This window comes from Myiozetetes cayanensis, unplaced genomic scaffold (genome assembly GCF_022539395.1).
Source record: "Myiozetetes cayanensis isolate MyiCay16 unplaced genomic scaffold, myiCay2020 scf26, whole genome shotgun sequence".
Taxonomy (NCBI): Eukaryota; Metazoa; Chordata; class Aves; order Passeriformes; family Tyrannidae; genus Myiozetetes; species Myiozetetes cayanensis.
In genome coordinates, this window is record NW_026087477.1 from 3,074,144 (window position 1) to 3,094,081 (window position 19,938).

A 19,938-nucleotide genomic window follows, 5' to 3' on the forward strand; every position below is an offset into this window, starting at 1 on the left:
GGGCCGATGGGTGCAGGAGTGAACGGGGAGTTGGCAGGGGTTGCAGGGCTGGTGATGGGTGGCCCAGGGGACGGGGCTGAGCAGGGCAGGTGTGTCAGTGGGACCCACATGCCCAGAGGCTGCAAGGCTGGTGCTGATGGGAAGCACTGGAGCACAGCCTGGCTGCTGAGGCTTTGGGAGAGCCCTGACACACCCCAGTAATTTGCCCCAGGTGCCGGGTGGGGCTTTGTTCCCACCTCAGTGTCTGTAAAGGCAAAGCTCCGGGCTTCCCTGTTCCTTGCAGCACCAGCTTGGGCTCCCTGTGCCCTGCACCAGCCCTGGACACCCCCATTCCCTGCAGCTTGTGCTGGCCCTGGCAGCTCTGTGCCTCTTCCCGTTTCTGTTGGGGGCTGTTTCCTGCACCCTCCCCTCGCAGTGCCGGAGCGAGGGCTGAGCTGCTGCTGGTCCTGGCTGGATCAGGGTCCTCGTGAGGAGGGCAGGGTGGAGGGAGGGGTCCCGTGCAACCCCCGAGTGCAAGGGACTCTCCTCCAGTCTGGAAGCCGAGCCAGGGCTGCCTGCACCAGAGCTGTCCCTGTCCCCGGGGCCAGAAATAGTGACAGGGACAACCACAACTCGTCTGGGGCAGGAAGCGGTTGGCCAACAGTGAGCTCCTGTCCCCACCACCTTCCTCTCTGGCCACCAGCTCCACTGTCCTGACTCTGACCTGTCCCCTGGGCCACCAGCCCTGGGGAGGGGCTCAGCTGGCGCTTGCCTCCCCGCACTGCTTGTGCCAGGAGCAGGACCACCGGCACGCAGGGTGTGGGAGGCAGGCAGGGGGGTCCCACAGGGGACCCCTGGGACCTCGAGGAGGTGGTTGGAGGCTCCTGTTGTGCCTGGCCCTATATGGGCTGTGCTGCAGGGCTGGGGTGCTCGGGGGCCTCAGGCTGTTTGTGGGGCTGGTGCTCTGCCCCGTCTGTTGTGGCTGAGTGGTGCCTGTTGGGGTGCTCTGCCCCCCGTGGGGGGCTGGCTGTGTGGGGTGCAGGTGCACAGATCCTGGGGGGCTGTGCTGGTACCAGGTAGGGACCCCAACTCCCAGCTCCTGGCCCCTCTCCCTGCAGCCGTGTGGAACTTCCCGAGCACCAAGGAGCATCACCTCCCTCTGGAGATTGGGGAGACAGTGCACATCCTGCAGGCCTCCGAGGGTAAGAGGGACCCCCGGCTGCACCCCAACATGGGGGCTTTCTTGGCCCCGGACTCCCAGCCTGGCTGACGGGGTCCCCCTCCCTCCCCTCGCAGGTTGGTACCGCGGGTACTCGCTCCGGAACAGGGCTGTCCAGGTAGGTGAGGGGGGGCATGGCCGGTGGCTCACCCTGTCCCTACTGGGGGTCTGGGGGAATAGGGAGGCATGACCAGCATCTCGCCCTGTCCGTGCTGGGGGGTTGAGGGGCCGCAGTGGGCACAGCTGGCTGGAGCCCCCAGCCATGCCTTCCCAGAGTGACATTTCCCAGCCTGGGGGTACCAACAGCTCTGGCTTCCCCAGGGCATCTTCCCAGCATCAGTGATCCGGCTGAAGGGCACCATGGTAGAGCACCGGGGGTAGGTATGGGGCACGGGCAGGGGTGGTGGGCTCCATCCCCTGCCTGGCACGGGGTCCCCGCAATGTCAGGGGGCTCCAGGGGTCCCTGTGCCTTCCCTAGGGTGGAGCAGAGTGTGGTGCTCGCCGAGATGCCGATGGTGCAGGAGATCACTACCACGCTGCGGGAGTGGGCCACCATCTGGAAGCAGCTTTATGTGGTAAGGGCCGGGAGTCTGGGGGACCGGGCGGGCTGGGGGGCAGTGGGGCACGTGGTGACCCTGCGGTCCTGCCGCAGGCTGGGCAGATGGAGCGGTACGAGCAGGTGAAGCGGATGATGCAGGAGCTGATGGAGAAGCGCTCACAGCTGCTCTCAGGGACACTGCCCAAGGACCAGCTTCTGCGGCTCAGGAAGGAGGTGACCGGCAGGATGGACTACGGCAACAAGTGAGCACGGGACAGGGCACGGGGATCCCGAATCTGCCTTGGGCATAGACCGCATGGGGCCCGGGTGCTCCCTCGGTGTCCCTGCTGCCCTGACTGGCTGTTCCTCTGTCCTCATCATCCCAGCTGCATGTCCCTGCTGCCCTGACAGGCTGTGTCCCCATTGTCCTAGCTGGCTGTCCCATGGTGGCTGGGGACAGTGAGTGTGCCTGCAGGTGCACAAGCCACCTGGCCAAGGGCTGTGGCTGATGAGCCATGGCTGGGGCAGAAGTGTCCCTAGTGCTGCCTGTCTCCTGTTCCCTTGCTCGGTTGGGTCTGTCCTGCCCTCTCAGACTCTGTGTGAGGGCAGGTGGGTCCTGGTGGGACACATGGACCCGTGTTCCCCCAGGGTTCTGCCTCACCCTACCCTGGCCTCGGCAGGATCCTTGCACTGGACCTGGTGGTGCGGGATGAGGAGGAGAACATCCTGGACCCTGACAGGACCAGTATCATCAGCCTCTTCCAGGCACACAGGAGAGCAGCACAGACCCTCACCCAACGCATCCAGGAGGAGATGGTGAGGCTGGCACTGGCTCCACACCTGCCTTGCCTGAGCCTGATGTCCCCCATGCCAGGGGCTGTGCCAGGTGCTCAGCCATGGGTCCAAGCCATGGAAATGAGCTGCCTTGTGCTCCCCAGAGCCCGCAGCCAAGAGCACCGGGCCACAGCACCCATGGGGCAGCTTCGCCCTCCCACAGCCTCTACCTGTGTGTCCGCAACTTTGTCTGCCACATTGGGGAGGAGGCGCAGCTCTTCATGGCACTGTACGACCCCTGCGAGCAGCGCATCATCAGGTGGGGTCCCGGGGTGCAGGACAGACCCCTGCCCCCTCTGTGCCAGGTGCCAGTCCCACTGCTCCCTGTGATGTCCCCCCCCTTTGTGCCACACTGCCCACTCTGGGCTGCCCATCCTGCCCAGCTGAGCAGGACCCAGCACATGTCACAGGGGAAAGGGGCACTTTCCCTCCCAAAGGGCTTTTCCTCTGGAGTGCGATAGTTTGTTGTGGCATGCCAGGCATGCAGCCCTGTCCGGTGGGAGAGCCTGTGGCTCGTCCTGCCCACTGGGACAGCCTGTGAGGCAGTGTTGAGGTGACTGGTGGGCAGCTTCCCCCCACCGCTGGGGACAGCCAGGCTGCAGTGGGAGCTGGCAGGGGCTCTGCTGTCCCGGTGCCCACCTCACTGCCAGCTCTCCACTGATGTCTGTGATGATGTCTTGCTCTGTTTCATCACCCCTCACCTGCCCTGCAGCGAGAACTACGTGATCCGCTGGGCCAGCACTGGGGTCCCTCAGGACATTGAGCTGCTCAACAACCTCAAGGTCGTGTTCACGGTGAGTGCAGACCCCCGGGAGCTGCATTGCTGCTACCCACCGCCCCCTCCTGCAGAGCTGCCTCCACCTGCAGCATTTCAGGGTCCCCAGCACCATGCATGGTCCCACGAGTGGTTGAAACCCACCACTCCCCCTGCTCGAGTAGCCCCGGGTCATGGCAGCGCCCCGCAGGGTCCCCTCCCGGTGTGGGTGCTGGCGTTCTCGGGGTGCCCCATCCCCGTCCCTCACCGTGCTGACTCAGCACTTCGGCTGCAGTGCTGCGCTGACCCCCGGGACTGAGCGGAGCCATCAATATGCAAAGGAGCTGGGAAAATCGGTGCTAATGAGCAGCATCAGCATTTCAGCTGTGCTCCTGTCTCCCGGTGCTCGCCCACCTCCAACTCCTGCTCTGCTCGCCGCTGGTGTCCCCGTTTGTCCTCACGCTCTGTGGCAAATCCCTGTCCCTTTCCCTCAGCACCACCAGAAAGTTCTGCCACGGGGGCAGCACCCTCAGGACCCGACCCTCCCGGGTGCCTGGAGCTGGGGTGTGAGGCCTCCCCGCCATCCCCACACCATGCCAGGTTGTCCCCCTGTCACTGGGCTGCCTGGCCGAGGGTGTCCTGTGGGGCCATCGTTCTCCACCAGCCTTGGCATCAGGGCTTTGTGGCTCCTGGGGTGTACAAAAGCCCTTGGGGACAGTGGGACCAAGTGTCTGCCGCTCAAGCCCCTCCTGGGGCACTGGAAACGGGCCCACAATGCTTCTGTGCCCACCGGTTCACCCTGCACAACCCTGGGCACCCCACAATCAGCTGGTGCTGGCACCAGCACGTTCCCCCATGGTGCTGCCGGGGTCACACAGCCCCTGTCCTCCAGGACCTGGGCAGCACGGACCTGAAGCGGGAGCGGCTGTTCCTGGTGTGCCAGATCATCCGGGTGGGACGTATGGACCTGCGGGACACCCACAGCCGCAAGCTCAGCACGGGCCTGCGCCGGCCCTTCGGCATCTCAGGTAGGGGGGAGGGTTCATGGGGACCCCCAGGGCCGCCTGCGACACCACCCTGGCAACTCCCCTTGGCCATCAGGCTGTGTGATGTCCCCGGGCTGTCCCCTGTCCCTCACACAAACCCCAACCCACTGTGTGCCCGGAGCAGCCCCGTGGAGCCCTCCTGCCTCCACCTCCCCCCATGATCCTGCTCTGGGCATCGATCCCCGTGGGTCATTGCTGGGAGATGATTGATGTCCCCTGGCTCAAGGCATGCCAGGACTGCAGTCAGGGACATCACCAGGGGACTTACGGATGTGGCAGCGGGTACCACCGCCTTGGGCAGAGGGATCTTCCTGGTGCCCTGTCCTGCCCCAGTCCTCATCCATGGGCAATGGAGTGGCTCTGGATATGGCTTGTTTTGACCAAAATATGTCCCAGAGCTCTGAGGTCACCTGCAGTGACTGGTTGGTGGCCATGCCATCCCCAGAGGCCACAGAGGGGACACTGGGCACCTGTGTGAGACCCTGGTTCTGACTCTGCCCTGTGCTAGAGTGATGCTGGTGCTGCTCAGACCCCCAGAGCATTTCCATGGGTGAGCTGTGCCAGCATGGCAGGTCTCAGCTGGGCTGGCAGGGCCACCTGGGTTGACAGGTCCCAGCCATGTCATCAGCACGTGTCCATCGTGGAGCCAAGTGGGTTTTCCCCTGCCCAGGCCCCATGCAGCTTGGCGGTGCCAGAGGGGTCTCAGCGGGGCAGGAGGAGCTCCCTGTAGGGCACAGAAGGGACACTGGGGGGGACACAGGTGATGCCACAGCTGCAGGACAGGACAAAACTCTCCTGGGTGCTGTCTCTGGGAGGGTTTGGCATGGGAATGGGGCCTGGCATGGGGCTAGGGGTGCTTGTGCTCCTGCAGCCATCCCTCAGTGCCATCTCTGTGTCACTGCAGTGATGGACATCACCGACATCACCAAGGGGACATGTGACAGCGACGAGGACAAGCAGCACTTCATCCCTGTCCACCTGTGAGCCCCATGGGCAGGGGGGAGCGGGCAGGGGGGCAACACTCTAGGACCTGGCTGGCATGGGGACCCTGATTGCAAGGGGACAAGAGGTGTGAGGATCAAAGAGAAAAAGTTTTTCCCATAAATATGGCTTTTTCAGGGTGGCTGCTGACAGTGATTTTCTTCACAACATGATCCGGAAGGCAGTGGAGGGGAAGGACATCAACCACAAGGGACAAGGTAAAGAGCCTGTGTCCCCAGTATGTCCCGTGCCCACTGTGCTCTGTGGTGGGGAGTGAGGTGAGACCCCTCCCCAGGACATCCATCTATCCCTGCAACTGCTGCTTGTGCTCAGGGACCCACCTCCCTGCACATGGGGCAGCCCTCAGGCCACTTCCTGCAGGGCTGGGGACTCGCTGCGGTTCCTGGCTGGCCCTGGGCTGCTCCAGCTCTTGCTGGCACCCCTTGAAAAGCTGCTGTGATCCCCACAGGGCTCTGGGTGTCCCTGAAGATGCTGTGGGGAGACCTGAGCCAGGTGCGGAAGGACCACCCACACCTGGTGGATCGCAGCACGGTGGTGGCTCGCAAGCTGGGCTACCCGGAGGTCATCATGCCAGGCAAGGGGGGGGCGAGGCACCACCCCAGGGAGCCCCAGCGTGGGGTCAGGATCCGGCTGATGGTACCATTCCCCCAGGTGACGTCAGGAACGACATCTACCTGACACTGGTGCAGGGTGAGTTCGACAAGGGGAACAAGAAGACGCAGAAGAACGTGGAGGTGACTGTGTGTGTCTGCGACGAGGCGGGAAGTGTGGTGCAGGTATGGCAGATGTGGGGCAGCCCCAGGCCCAGGACCGTCCCCTGTGTCACTCCACCTCAGGCAGAGCCAGCAGCTCCTGTAGCACAACCAGCTGGAGGAGCCCCTGGAGCTGCTCAGAACAGAGATCTGGGAATAGAATAAACACCTGCAAAAGTGCTGTGGAGGGATACAGAGAAACGTCCTCCCCTGAGGACAACCAGAACACCTGGCCACCCTCAGTGCCCAGGCATGGAGTGTCCCAACTCTCCATCCCTGCAGAGACAGAAGAGGAAGAGCTGGGGGCTGGCAGAAGGGCAGGGGGCTCAGAGCCAGGTCATCCCCCCCTCCTTGCCTCTCCCCAGGTGTTCTCACCTGGCCCCTGAGGAACAGGCTGGAATTGCTGTGGGCCTGGCTGGACCGGTCTGGGGGCACAGCACCCACCTCCATCTCCATCCCAGTAGTGCCCTCCCGACAGGGCAATGGAGGCCAAGCTCTGACATGCCCAGGGGTTCACGGTGCCTGCAGAAGTGGCACTAGGCCTGGTGGAAGTGGAGGGGATGGGGACACGGACACCTTTCGCTGCCCCTCCCACCTGGTGGGGAAGGGACAGATGAAAAGACATTCCAGTGCCAGCTGGGTTATGGTAAAGGGGCACCTGTGCTGGGACGTGTGGGCAGGGGGCCTTGGGGGGTGGCCCAGGTTGGCAGGGGATGGAAATCCTTCCTCCCTGCAAGCTTGTTTAGGCTGATCCCGAGGCATTTTGTCCTGGCAGAACGTGATCCAGGCGGGCGCGGGGGACAGCCCCACCAGCCACTACCGCTCCGTCGTCTACTACCAGCAGCGGCACCAGCGCTGGATGGAGACTCTGAAGGTCTGGGGAGCCCCAGGGGATGGGGCCAGGGGTGGGATGGGGCTGTGGCCCTCCCTCTTCCTGCACGGCAGAACCCCACTGCTGCAGGGGGTCCCCATCCGGGCCGGCTTTTTGGAGGCAGTCCTTGGTCCTCATGTCAGGAAGGACAGAGATGCTGCCAGTGTCATGGCATGACTCCTGGATGGAGACCCAGGGTGACCAGCAGTGCTGGGTGAGGAGTCCTGAATATGGGCACGACCAGCCCTGCCCAGGCCCCAGTGCCGCCAGTTCTGCCTCACTGGTTTATTGGGAAGGATGTGGGGCTGGTTGGCAGCAGTGGACGATCCAGCACAGCCCTTGCCCAGGCACAGAGGAGGATTGCCTGGCTGCAGGCTCAGCCTGTGCCCCACTGCCCTCAGCTGGGCATACATTCCCCTTAGATCGCTGTTCCCATCGAGGATGTCCACAGGACCCACCTGAGGTTCACCTTCCGCCATCGCTCCTCCAGTGACTGTGAGTGTCTCTTGCTCCATAAACATTCCCAGAGGGGCTGCAGTGGGGGTGGGCTGGGACAGGAGGGTCCCATGGGCTGCCCTCACCTCGTACCATGGTGGGTACATCGTGGGTCCTCCAAAATCCATATTCACACAGGTGACAGGAAGCTGTCACCTACCCCTGCCTGTCCCAGCCCTGCCTGCCCCCTCCCCAGGCGTCTGTGGCTGCCGGGAGGGCAAGACTCCCCTCAGCACTGCCTTTCCCTGCCCGCTGTGTCCCCAGTCCCCTCTGACCCCCCCTCACCTCGCCCCTGTGTGTTACCCCCAGCCAAGGACCGGAGTGAGCGGATTTTCTCCATGGCCTTTGTGAGGCTGATGCGCCCCGATGGCACCACACTGCGGGATGGGGAGCACGACCTGGTGCTCTACAAGGTACGGGGGGGCCGCAGAGCCCTTGGAACGGGGGGGTTGTGGGACAGCGGTGCTCCTGGGGCCACGGTGCTTGTCTCTGCCCACACCACGCACCGGTGGCATGCATCCAAAGTCCCCGAGGGTTTCCAGTGCCCCACTCCCTCCCTCCCTCCCTCCCTTCCCATCCTCGCTGTCCTTGGTGGCAGGGGCTCCCTGCACGAGGTGTCTCCAATCCCCGCGCTGCTCCCTTGGAATGACAAGTTTTGTTTGGGAAAAGGTGATTTGAGTGTTTGTGACGGGGAGGCAATGTCCCCGTAGTGTGGCTGCGCTTCACCTGATTTCACCAGCCCTGGCACTGCCCGCGTTTGCTCCGAGAGAGCAGAGGGAGGGCGTGGGGAGGGAAAGTCACCTTTGATTTGAGAAAAATGCCGTGGGCTCCAATGTGAAGGGACCCAGGAGGCGCTGTCCCCCTTGCCTGGTGTCCCCTCCCTGGACTGGGGATGGCTGTGTCCGGGGGAGTGGAAGGCATAAGCCAGTCCCTGCTGCCCAGGGGAGCTCAGGGCTCTTACCCCACATACCAGCACTGCTTTGGGGTCTCTCCCTGGCTGTAGGACTCCAGTGTCCCTGGGGGGACCCCCACCACTGCTGCGCTGCTGCACTGGAGTGCTCCCTGATTTTGACAGTGTGACCCCGTTTACTCCAGGCAGAGCCGTGTCCCTTCCCAAGTCCTGCATCTCTTTGGGATGAGCTGATCTCCTTCCACCTGCTGTGGCAGCTGGGGACAGGGACAGACCGTGCTGTTCCTACCCAAGGCTCCTGCACATTTGAAATGGTTATTGTGTCCCTCCTCCCTGCCTTTTTTTTGGGCAAAAGACCCAAATTCTTTAACCGCTGCTGTGGCCTGCAGCACTGGCTTTGGTCCCTGGCTCTCCAGGGACTGCCCCCTCTGCAGCAGGAGCACCTTCAGAATGTACCAGTGCTGGCTGGGGCAGTGAGATCAAACCCTGCACACCCCTCTCCTGGGAGACCAAACTCTCCACACCTCCCCCCGGGTCCCTGTTCCCCTTGGAGGGCTGTAGCTGCCCTCCCTGAACCACCACATCCTGCCCTGCTCCACACTCTCCCTGGCTGACTCCAGCTCTTCCCAGAAGACACTGGGGCTGGATTCTGGGAGTCAGAAGCTATTTCATCTTTTTATCTCTGTTTGCCAGAGGAATGTGAGTGACAGGCTTTTAGCTGGGCTTTTAGCTGCTCAGACCTCTTGATCTCCGGCTGGTCTGAACTCTGGCCAGTTTTCCTGCACAGGCTCAGCCCTGGAAGGAGTATGGGGCTCCCACATGTTGGCTGCTCACTGTGGGTGTGCTGGAGGGGGAAAGCCAACAGCAAACAGCTCTGTCACCTTCATCTGACCTTCAGCAAGAGGAGTTACATCCTGAGAGGCTACAGGCAGGGGAGGATGCATGTTCTGCTGCCATGTGTGAGCTGCAGCCCACCACTGCGAGTCCGGCCAGCTCTGGGCATCGCCCATGTTCCAGCGTGGCCAAAGAGCAGGGAAGGGTCATTCAGAGTCACCCCAGTGAGTCCTTCTGGACATAACATGAATTACATTTTCAGCTTAGAGTAGGGGGCTCAGAAACAGACTGGGTTGGGGCTGTGAAGGCCCCAGCGTGCACACACACAGGTGGGAGACATTGGACTGGTGATACCGTGGGACCAGCCGTGCCAGATGCCTGGGTGGTGTCCTGCTCCGTGTCAGTGTCCTGCTCCATGCTGGTTTCCCACCCTGTGTCAGTGTCCTGCTGCGTGTCCATCCCCAGAGCAGTGCTCAGGTGTGTTTCATTCCCAGATTCAGATTTCTCTGTGTCACCAGCCTTCCCCCACACTTCTGCTGCCTGTTCTCGTGTCCTCCTGCATGGCACAGGCCTGGATTTGGTATCTCTCCAAGCCAGTTCTCCCAGCTGAGCAGGGTCCCTGCAGAGCCCCTTAGGGAGCAGCTTTGTGGGATGCTCTGTTGCAATCAGTGTTGGGGAGCCAGTTACTTCCAGGCTCTGTCATTACCCACCATGGAGTAGGAAGATCCCAGGCTGTGCTCCCCAGGGTGACCTCTGCTGTGCCTCGCAGGGTGACAGCAGGAAGCTGGAGGATGCCAGCGCATACCTGTCCCTGCCCTCCGAGCGGAACCTGTCGGAGTCAAAGCTCCTCTCCGGCTCCTCCTTCCGCGTGAGTGGGGCCCCATCGGGCTTATCCGTATCAACCCGGGACAGCTTCCAAATCTCCACCCTCGTCTGCTCCACGAAGCTGACCCAGAATGGTGAGTCCTGGCTCCCCGTGGTGGGGGTGGCAGGGCTGTGCCCCCTCCCTGGTGGTGGTCCCACCCACTGGACCATACTTCTCCCGGCATGCGGCTCTCCAGCATCTGTCGCACCAGGACAGTGTGCTGAAAACACCAAAAACATGGGAGAGTGGGAACAGTGAGCACTCAGTTACTGTTTGGACACGGTCAGAATGGCCAAGGCTGTTCCCAAGGGGAGAGAAGCAGCAGTGAGCAGAATTCCCACTTGAATGTCACTGTTGGAGGCTTCATGACCTTCCTTTGAAACTGGTGTGGGAACTGGGGCTTAATGGTTTAAACCCCATTTCTGGGTTAGCCTGGGGAAGCTTCCAGCCCAGGGCTGCTCTGCACAGGTCAGGGCAGGCAAGAGTGTTTGTGCCCCCTTGGCACAGACACCTCCCCTTGGCAAAGACACATGACCCCTTGGTGAGGGGAAGGACCTGTCCGAATGTCAGGGTCCACTCCTTCCTGCTGTGAGGCTGGAGGATGGGAATGGCTCATGCCACTCAGGCTGAAGTGCAGTGACACAGTGGCCTCAGTGTGGGGGACTCGAGGCACACAGCACACGGTGACACGTCTGTGGGGTCTGGGTCTCTGCGGTTCAGCGCAGGGGGCTTGGGGCCAAGGTGGCTCCATTAATTCACTTCCTGCAGCACAATTGCAGCTCCCACAGCCATGACCTATTTAGCTGAGTTTGTGCTTTTATGGCTCTGGCATCAGGAGCTTTCAGCACTGAGCAGTGGTTGTGTGGGGGGACTGGGAGGTTCCAGCTGCTCCAGGCGGGATTATGGCTGCCCTGGGGAGTGAGAGTGGGACAGGGAGCCAAGGGTCACTGACACTGGGATCTGTTAGTGAAGGTGGGATGGGGAGCCAGGGGTCGGTACCATTGGGGTCTGTCAGTGACTGTCCCTCCTCCTGCCTAGTGAACCTGCTGGGGCTGCTGAAGTGGCGCTCCAAGCCCAGTCTGCTCCGTGGGAACCTCCAGAAGCTGATGAATGTGGATGGAGGGGAGGTCATCAAGGTACAGCTGGGACCTGTCCTCTACCTCACTTCCCGGCTCCTGCACCCACAGCCTCCCCACACCCAGGGCTGGTGCCACGCTGGGGTCAGCACTCAAGCCCTCACAGGCCTCTTGTTGCCCCAGTTCCTCCAGGACACACTGGATGCCCTGTTCTGCATCATGATGGAGCACTCGGACACGGATGTCTATGACACACTTGTCTTTGATGCCCTGGTGAGTCCCACGGTGCAGAATGTGGGTCTGAGCCCCCGCCAGTGCAGGAGGTTGGACTGGAGCAATGGGGCTCACTGGTCCGACCAGACCAGCTGCGCTCTGAGCCGTGCGGTGCCTCGGGTTGTTGTCCCACCAACCTGGCACGGGGCAGGGCTGTGGCTGTGGGGGTCGTTGTCCCTCCGGGGGACAATCCCAGCAGGATTCAGGGGCATTTCTCCTACACCAAGACAAGAGTAACCCTGGTGAGGGGGCCAGAGAAAAGTGGGAGTCAGGGTGGCTGTTGTAGGACACCCGGGGTTGGTGGTGCTGCAAATTCTGACCATGAAGGATCCCTGTGGCCACCTGGGCTTGGGGCCTATGGTGGGCTTTCCACCTCAGGGGTCTGCCTATCCTAAGAGGCTGGGCAGGGGGCTCTGGTGGCCTCAGCAGCTCCCATGAGAGGTCGATGCCACTTTGGCACCCGGCTGTCTCCAGGCATCCCACTGCCCACGCCAAGCTGTGCCTCTGCTGGCTGCCCCCAGGTTTTCATCGTGGGGCTGGTGGCCGACAGAAAGTTCCAGCATTTCAACACAGTCCTGGAGGCCTATATCTGCCAGCACTTCAGTGCCACACTCGCCTACAAGTGCGTTCCTGGGGGCCATGGCACAGGGAGGGATGGGCTGGGACAGCCAGAATGGGGAGGGGGAAAGGGCTGGGTCAGCTGGAACTGGGGGTGGGTGTGCAGGGCTTGGACATCTGGCACAGGGAGGGATGGGACTGGGACAGTGGATACGGGAAGGGATGGCTCTGGAATGCTGGAAGCACCAGTGGGAGCTGAGCCACGGCTCAGCCCAGGCCACACACATCCAATCCTGCAGGAAGCTGCTCTCGGTGTTGACTCAGTACGTGGAGCAGGCAGGCCGGGGAGAGCCCTGTGAGCCCCTCCCACGCACCTTCAAGGCCTTGGAGTACATCTTCAAGTTCATCGTCCGCTCCCGGCACCTCTTTGCCCAGTAAGTGCTGGCAATGGCTCCCAGTGCTCCCAGTGCCACGCCCCGCTGGAGCCTGGTCCCTGGCCATGGGGTTTGCAGAAGGGAGGGAAGGAAGGGCATCCCTGTGCTGCAGGAACAGTGGCAGTGCTGACCATCAGTCCCAGGGTTGTGGCACTGGCACCTTGACCCACCTTGTGCCGCTGCTGTGGCACCCAGGGTGGCAGCCACCGCTTCCAGCACACTGTGGCCATGCTACCATGTTGGCTGGTCCCTAGCCACACTTCTCTATCACTGTGAGTCCTCTCCCTGAAGATTCCGGCCATTTTCAGCTCCATCCCTTCCTCTGGCTGCTGCTGGAGTGGTGGTGGTCTGGTGTGGGGGTGGGCAGTGGCATCCATCTCAGGGCAGGAGAGATCAATCCACTCTCTGGGCATCCCAAACGCCCCGTGTGCCCTGCAGTGACTCTGGGGGTTTTCCAATGAGCTCTTCAAATCCTCCCACGATGGAGACAGCAAAATGTCCCGGGCAGCCTGTGCCCCTGAACAGCCAGCACTACACTGGGAGGGTTAGTGGGAGGTATCCCTGTCCATAGCAGGAGGCTGGAACTGGATGGTCTGTGAAGCCCCTTCCAACCCAAACCCTCCTGTGATCCTGTGGTGAGCAGTGCAAGGGGCTGGGAGCCTCAGTGGCTCCTTGTTCCTGCTGAGGACAAGGTCAAAGCCCCTCCCTGGCACCTCCAGAGTCCGTGCAGGACCTGGTTTCACTTGTTGCCCGTGGGCGCAGGGCTCACATCCCAGTCTGCATGATGGGACAAACAGCTCCTCCCGACGGGCGTGGGAGAGGAGGAAAACAGAACACGACCAGCAGTGTTACCAGAAAAAGCCAGCGGTGTTCCTCTTTCGTTCCATGTACGCGACACAGAAAGCCGAAGTGTCCCGAGGGAACAGCAGGCAGTGCAGGGTCCCCCCCACACGTGAGGACCCCTGCCCGTGGTGGGCATGGTGGGCTGGCACCCACCAGCGGCAGGATCACCCCCTGTCCAGGGGCCGCAGTTGGCAGGCTGCTGTTCTGGGGGAGCAGGGGCTCTGCTGCCCCAAGCCTGGATGTGTCGGGATCCCTGCTGGTGCTCTGAACCTCGCTGGCAGTGAGGAGCTCTGTCAGGATCCTGGCACCCCAGGAACCCTCACACCTCACTTTGCCCCACTCTGTCCTTGCTGTGTGAGCTGCCTTGAGCTCTGTCTGTCCTCTCTGCTCCCCCTGCCTGCCCTTCCCAGGGCCTCACCCATGGCTCCAGGGCTCTGGGGTGCTCCAGGGCTCTGGGGTGCTCCAGCATCACACCCAGCACCTGCCTCTTCCTCATGTATGAGGACACAGAGCAGATTCCTGGCTTACAGAGCTCCTGGCCTAGGAAATTAATTACGTGGCGCATTTGCAAACAGCCCCATGAACGAGTTTGCCTGGAACAGAGACATCCCTGAGGACATTTAGCAATTTTATTCAGTTTCCCTTTATCTCAGTGATCTCAACATGCAATAACACAGGGTCCTCAGATCCTCTAAGTGCTCTGAACGTGCAGCAATTTGTACAGTCTGTAATCAACAGGAATTGGGTTGTAATTAGAGTCAGTTGCTGCAGATTGCCAGGTCTGGGATTGCGTCTGCTGCTACTGGAGCTGGACGAGCAGTGCCCACAGCTCCTGCAAGGAGCCCAGAGTGCTGTGAGGATGATCGAGGGTCCCAACCTCCACCTTAGGACACTCCATACCCCTCAGGGCCCCCCAGCACCCCCGTGGAGGGAGCTGTGGGCAGGGGGGTGGGTGATGGTGCTGTGGGGACATGGTCTCCCGCTTGCTGCTTCCTCCCTGCTGCTTCCTCCGGCTGCTTCTGCTTTTGGGCCACCGCTGAGGGCAGCAAAGCTTCTCCTGCACAGTGCTTGTCACTCACTCTGCTCTGCCGTCAGCAGGGTGAGCTGGTGTCACCCCTCCACAGCCACCTGCAGCTCTGCAGCTCGTGGTCCCCTCTCCTGGCCTTGCACAGCCCCCTGGTTCCTGCAGCCAGACCCCACCTCCAGCAGCGCTCATGGGCTCTGCCAGTCCCTCTCCTGTCTCCCAATGCCCCTGGAAAGACCAGCCCCTTGCTCCTGCTGTCAGCAGTCACTGGCGCAGCTCGGGACCCCCAGACCTCTCCCAGGGGGACATTGCCGGGGTCCCCAAAGGCCATCACAACTGCTGCACTCTCACTGTGACCTGGGCTGCAGGGGTTCCTGGGCAGGAACCTTCCTTTCCCAGGAACCAGGACATCCCTTCCCAGGAGCCTCCCTGCCCCTCCTTATGAGAATTGCTGTCAGTGTGGATTTGCCGCAGCCCATGCGGATTTTGAGGCCAGATTGGAAGGGGCTTGGAGCAAACTGGTCTGGTGGAAGGTGTTCCTGCCCATGCCAAGGGGTGGGACTGGATGGGTTTTGAGGTCCCTTCCAACCCAAACTGTTCCACAATTCCAGGATTTCCTTACCTAGCTGGTGGCTGGATAATTATTCCTGCCACGTGGCTTACTGTGCTTGGTGTCAGTGATGGGGGAATTACCTCAAACACAGCCCATTGCAGTGACTTTATTCCTATGATCACACCTCTGCTTTGCAGCTTGGCAGATTTCCTGCAGTTTTGCACATCCCACAGCTAAAATTCCCCCATTTGGGGGCGGGGGGGCTGGGGGGGTGGACTGAGGGCTTAGGAGGCTCCTGCTCGAGTGGGACAGTGCCAACCTTCTCCGAGAGGGATCTGGGGTGTGAAGTCACAGAAATGAGGCTTGTTAAAAAAATAGAATTGTTCATTTGAGTAGGTCTGAGGCCATACTGGGGCAGTGGCTGTGTCTGGACTGTGACCATCAGGGCTGTGGCTGTGCCAGGGCAGTGACTGTGCCAACACAGTAGCTGTGCCAGGGGTCACCACTAGATCCAGCCATGGCAAATGTTCATGGGAGAGTGTAATTAATTGGGATGGCAGGTGAGGCCTGAGCAGAGGCAGGTGGTGCTGGGAAAGGTGTGTGGGGTGGTGACAGCACGGTGACAGCAGTGACTCTGGCCATTGCAGGCTCTACGGGGGGAAGGAGACGGCCGAGTTCCAGCGCTCACTACAGCGATTCTTCCTTGCCCTGAACCAGCTGATGGAGTCCCCCCTGGAGGGTCCCACACTGCTCTCCCAGGTATAGCGTGGGGAGGTGCTGGGAGGGCTCAGCTCTGCTGTGTGGTGGGATGAAGGGTGCCCGGGCCAGGTGCTGTCTGTGCCTGGGCTGGGATGACACTGGCTGTGCCCATGTCAGGGTGACAGTGACTGGGGAGGGGGTCTGGGGAGGACTTCTGGTGTTTATCCCCATCCTGGAGGTGGCCTGGCCCTGTTCTCTGCAGCCAGGATGAGGCTGGCACATGGGGCTGGAGGGAGCAGAGCTGGTGTGGGCTAGATGTGTCTGGGGTGCTGTGATAACGGCAAGGGGACCACACTCTGCACCTGTGGTCTCCCAGCTGAAGAGAGGCTCCGCAGGGTGGGGACCCCGTCTGCAGGTGGGGAGGTGTGGTAGCCCTGGGACAGCCCCTGTGCTTAACTATGTCATGACATTCTTGGACATTCCCATATAATCTGATCTAACTGAAAGAAAAAGGAGTTTGAAGGCCAACAGGACAGTCATCCCCATGGAGCGGAGGGGCTCCTTATCCCCTCTCCCATCTGAACATGGATCAATACTCCAATCTCACAGAATCAGCGAATGGTTTGGGTTGGAAGGGATTTAAGACCACTGTGTTCCATCCCCTGCCTGAACCCCCCCGGCCGCAGCCCCTCGGCACAGGTGTTGTCTGGGAAGCAGAGCCGTGGGTGCCCTGCCCGGGTCAGTGCTGGGTCAGTGCTGGCAGCTCTCCGGTCTCTTTGCAGGGAGCAGCCCTCAAGTACCTGCCCTCCATTCTCGAGGATGTGTTTGGGATCTTTGACTCCTCTGCACTGGGGTAGGGTCCCTGTCCCTGTCCCTGTCCCTGTGCCCCCACCATTCCCAGCCCTGTGTCACACTTGGCACCTTCCACAGCTGCCTCTGTCCCTGTGTCTGACCCAGAGCCGAGAGTGAGGTTATGTGTAGGGATCTGGGTCTCCTAATGCCTGTGAATCACCTCCTGATCCCCTTCCCAGTGCAAAAATGGGAGGGGGTTGCTCAGTTTTAGCAGCTGCCTGTGCTGGGGCAGGGGCTGTGCCCCAGCTGGGTGTGTTTTGGGAATCCAGGCAGGGTTTGTACGCTGGGTGCCTGCAGTGTCTGTGGTGGGCACAGCTGTCCTCTGAGACCATCCTGCCCCGCATGGCTCTGCCCCATCGAGGGGCTCCCCCTCCCCAGCAGCCCCATCCTGAGCAGAACCTGGGGGTCCGGGGTTAACCCCTCTCCCAACGGCAGGGCCGTGCTGCGGGACTTCGTGGGGAACCTGCCACCCCAGCGCCTGCTGAAGCAGAAGTTGCAGTCCCTGACCCACATCGCCAGCAGCAGAGTCTTCCAGTCCCATGGTGAGAGGGGGCATAAGGGGGGTCCTGGTGACATGGCCCTTGCTGAGCTCACCTGGGGGCACAGAATGGGGACAATTCCCTGCACAAGGACACCTCCTCTGCCCCATGCCTATGGTGTCTTCACAGAGCGGGGGCAATTGCCTCATCTTTGTGCCCCCCTGTCCCCTTCAGAGTGCCGGGAACTGGTGCTGCAGGCAGCCCTGCCCATTCTGCGGGAGCTGATCCAGGCAGGTGAGGAGGAGGATGCCTGCACTGAGCTGCTCAGCAGCATCTTGGAGGTGCTGTACCAGGCCCAGAAGGTAACTCAGGAATTATCTGGCCAGTGACCCGACCAAATCACTCTGAGTGGGGTTAGACACAAATTCCTGGCCACAGTATGGTTGGAGCTGAGTGTAGTCATGGAGGGGACTGTGGGTGCCATCCCAGCAGGAACCTACCCAAAATGGGGCAAAAACCTGATGGTTTCCAACTCAGTGGGTCTCCTGTGGGTTCCCCTCCATTCCCATGAGTCAGGAAGAGGCTTCCAAGCTCAAGGACTGCACCAACCTGAGGGTGGGGGGACACTGCTGGCTCTGCAGAGCTAGGAGGAAGGCAAGGGCAGGAGGAAAGGTGAAGCCAGGGAGGAGGTGAGGCCAGGGAGGAAGAAGCTGTGGGTGCCTGCCCACCCAAATGTGGCCCATCCAGGGTGGGCTGGGTGGGCCAGGCCCACCCCTGCAGGGTCTCAGTCCGGTTCCCGGGGTGCTGTGATTGCAGAGCGCGGAGGAGCTGCGAGCACAGGACAAGGACTGTGGGGACCTGGAGCTGGTGAGTGTCCCTCCAGCAGCCTCAGCATGTGGCGGGTAGTAGGAAGGGTTCAGGTGATCCTGAGCCTTTAGGAAGGGCTTGTCTGCATCTGGCTATGGTGACAAACCCTGTGTGGTCAACTGAGTCCCCCTCAGATAGGGGGTGTCTCTGCATGCCCAGATTTTGGCAGCTGCCCCCCTCTCCCTGTGCTTCCTGGGGCTGCTGTCCATCCCTGCCTTCCTGCGGCCACATCGCCCACGGCCCTGCCCCTGGTGAGCCCATCATTGGCCCTGCCTGCCAGCCCAGCCCTCCTACAGCCGGGTCGGGTGGCTGGACATCGCGTGGCTGCTGCTGGCAGTGCTGTTCCCACACATTTTGGGAACGTGCAGGGCTCAGTGCTTTCAGGACCCTTCCTCTGTTCCTGCCCCACCTGGCTGCTCTGTGCTCTGGAGCCCCTTTCAGGGACCCTTGGGAGATCACACAGGTGTCACACCTGAAGCGCAGTGAGTGGTGTTGTGGAAACTAAGGTGAACATCTGCACCGTGTTCTGGGAGGGCGTGGTGGCTGTTTGACCCCCACAGCACTGGGAAGCCAAGGAGCGGGAGGGAAAGCTCAGAAATTGTGGTGAAATGTCTCATTTTGGGCTTAACTTTTAAATCTAAAATAGCCTTTATGAAGAGGGTGGTGGGATTCTCTCAGGGGAGGATTCTGCGCTTGCTTCAACCCCACGTGAGCTGAGCCCTCCTTTGCCTGCTCAGTGCCAATGTGGCCATCTCTGTCACTCCCAGGCACCCCCAGCTGTTCCCACTGTCCCCAGCCAGGTTTGTGGGGCTGTGCTGTACAGAGATTTCGAGTCCTGTATTTACACCAGAGCACGTGGCCGTGCTCTGACTCCGGCCCCGGATCGGCTCGTTCCCATCCTGCCACCCCGATGCCACCAGTCCTTGCAAGGGGATCAAATGAGCTGTGGAGTGCCACACTGTGCCCCACAGCTGGGCTGTGCCCCGCAGCTGGGACATGCCCTGGCACAGCCCTGACATCTCTTCCCTTGCAGGTGCAGGTGAAGAAGCACATCCAGGTGATCCTGGAGCGGCTGCTGCACACAGTCAGCCGCAGGGTGATCGTGCTGGACCGGGAGAACCCGCTGAGGGTGAGTCCCGCTGCGCCGTGGCCACACCGCTTCCCTTTGGGCCATGAGGGAGAGGAACGAGGGGTTGCTGGTTTGGGGATCTGGGTGTGGGTGAGCAGCACTGCTCCTTGCTGGCTCTGCCAGTGGTACCCAGCAGGCTGGGGCTGGATGCCTGGGGTGTGCCCAGCAAAATGCAGGGGAAAGCAGGAACTGTGCTGGGAGCAGGGTGAGTTGGGCTGGGGCTGGGGCTGGATGCATGGGCACGTACCACAGTGGGATAACGGAGGAAGCCAGAGCTGTGACGGGAGCAGGGCTGGAGCAGCAGGGGCATCGGGAAGAGTGGGCAGGGGTCAGAGGTGCAGGAAGCCTGTTTTGGAATCAGTGAAGGGTCTGGGCTGCATTCTCTGGAAAACAAGCAATTGGACCTGGTGAACCATCACAGTTTTACACGCCAAGAACATGTGTTAGGAGCGTGCTAGGACACATGGGAGGGGAAGCAGGTCAGAGCACATGGAGCAGCTGCACCGGCAGTGATGGGAGGGGACAGAGCTGGGGCCAGTGGGGGCTCAGGAACTCTGATGTGGACATGGTGGCAGACCCAGGCGCTGTGCTGGGTCACGGGGTGTGTGAAGAGCCTGTGTTTTGGGAGCCCAGAGAAGGGAATTACCATGCTGTACTGTGCCACGCTGCATACCGTGCCGGGGGAGGTGTGGGCGCCCAGAACAGCAGCTCTGCCACTAGGGCTGTGCCCGGATCTCAGCGCCAGGGTGTGATGCAGCTGTGACTCAGGCAGGAGATAGACACAGGGTCAAACTGGCTTCCATCCTGCTTTTCGCCCTTGTTCCCAGGCTGTGTGACTCAGGGCCTGGGGCAGCCGGAGCCAAATGCGCCGTGGGGGCTCTGCCGAGCAGCGATGGGTGTGAGGGGTGATGGGGGGGCTTCAGGGACGGATCCTTTGGCTGTGCCGTGCTCCTGCCGCTCACTCGGGGCTCCTCAAGTGCCGTCTAGCAGCTCTCCCAGCACCGTCCATGGTTCCTGTGCTGCTGCCACAGTCCCTGCCCTCAGTCAGGGAT

At 61.5% G+C, this 19,938-nt stretch overlaps 1 protein-coding gene across 1 annotated transcript in view; it reads left to right on the forward strand.

The window, feature by feature from the left end:
* The window catches only part of LOC126643034 (dedicator of cytokinesis protein 2-like), a 48,686-nt gene that overhangs the window by 306 nt on the left and 28,442 nt on the right, over positions 1-19,938 (forward strand). Inside the window, exons 2-28 of the mRNA XM_050321151.1 lie at positions 1,098-1,181; positions 1,276-1,316; positions 1,520-1,575; positions 1,677-1,773; positions 1,851-1,999; positions 2,417-2,552; positions 2,675-2,829; positions 3,283-3,364; positions 4,217-4,352; positions 5,275-5,350; positions 5,490-5,569; positions 5,821-5,946; positions 6,024-6,148; positions 6,900-6,998; positions 7,418-7,490; positions 7,800-7,903; positions 10,004-10,193; positions 11,138-11,235; positions 11,359-11,448; positions 11,970-12,070; positions 12,306-12,440; positions 15,508-15,619; positions 16,342-16,412; positions 16,847-16,953; positions 17,125-17,252; positions 17,707-17,757; positions 18,791-18,886. Coding sequence (XP_050177108.1) covers positions 1,098-1,181; positions 1,276-1,316; positions 1,520-1,575; positions 1,677-1,773; positions 1,851-1,999; positions 2,417-2,552; positions 2,675-2,829; positions 3,283-3,364; positions 4,217-4,352; positions 5,275-5,350; positions 5,490-5,569; positions 5,821-5,946; positions 6,024-6,148; positions 6,900-6,998; positions 7,418-7,490; positions 7,800-7,903; positions 10,004-10,193; positions 11,138-11,235; positions 11,359-11,448; positions 11,970-12,070; positions 12,306-12,440; positions 15,508-15,619; positions 16,342-16,412; positions 16,847-16,953; positions 17,125-17,252; positions 17,707-17,757; positions 18,791-18,886 — 2,798 coding nt within the window. The remainder of the gene's footprint in view (positions 1-1,097; positions 1,182-1,275; positions 1,317-1,519; positions 1,576-1,676; positions 1,774-1,850; positions 2,000-2,416; positions 2,553-2,674; positions 2,830-3,282; positions 3,365-4,216; positions 4,353-5,274; positions 5,351-5,489; positions 5,570-5,820; positions 5,947-6,023; positions 6,149-6,899; positions 6,999-7,417; positions 7,491-7,799; positions 7,904-10,003; positions 10,194-11,137; positions 11,236-11,358; positions 11,449-11,969; positions 12,071-12,305; positions 12,441-15,507; positions 15,620-16,341; positions 16,413-16,846; positions 16,954-17,124; positions 17,253-17,706; positions 17,758-18,790; positions 18,887-19,938) is intronic.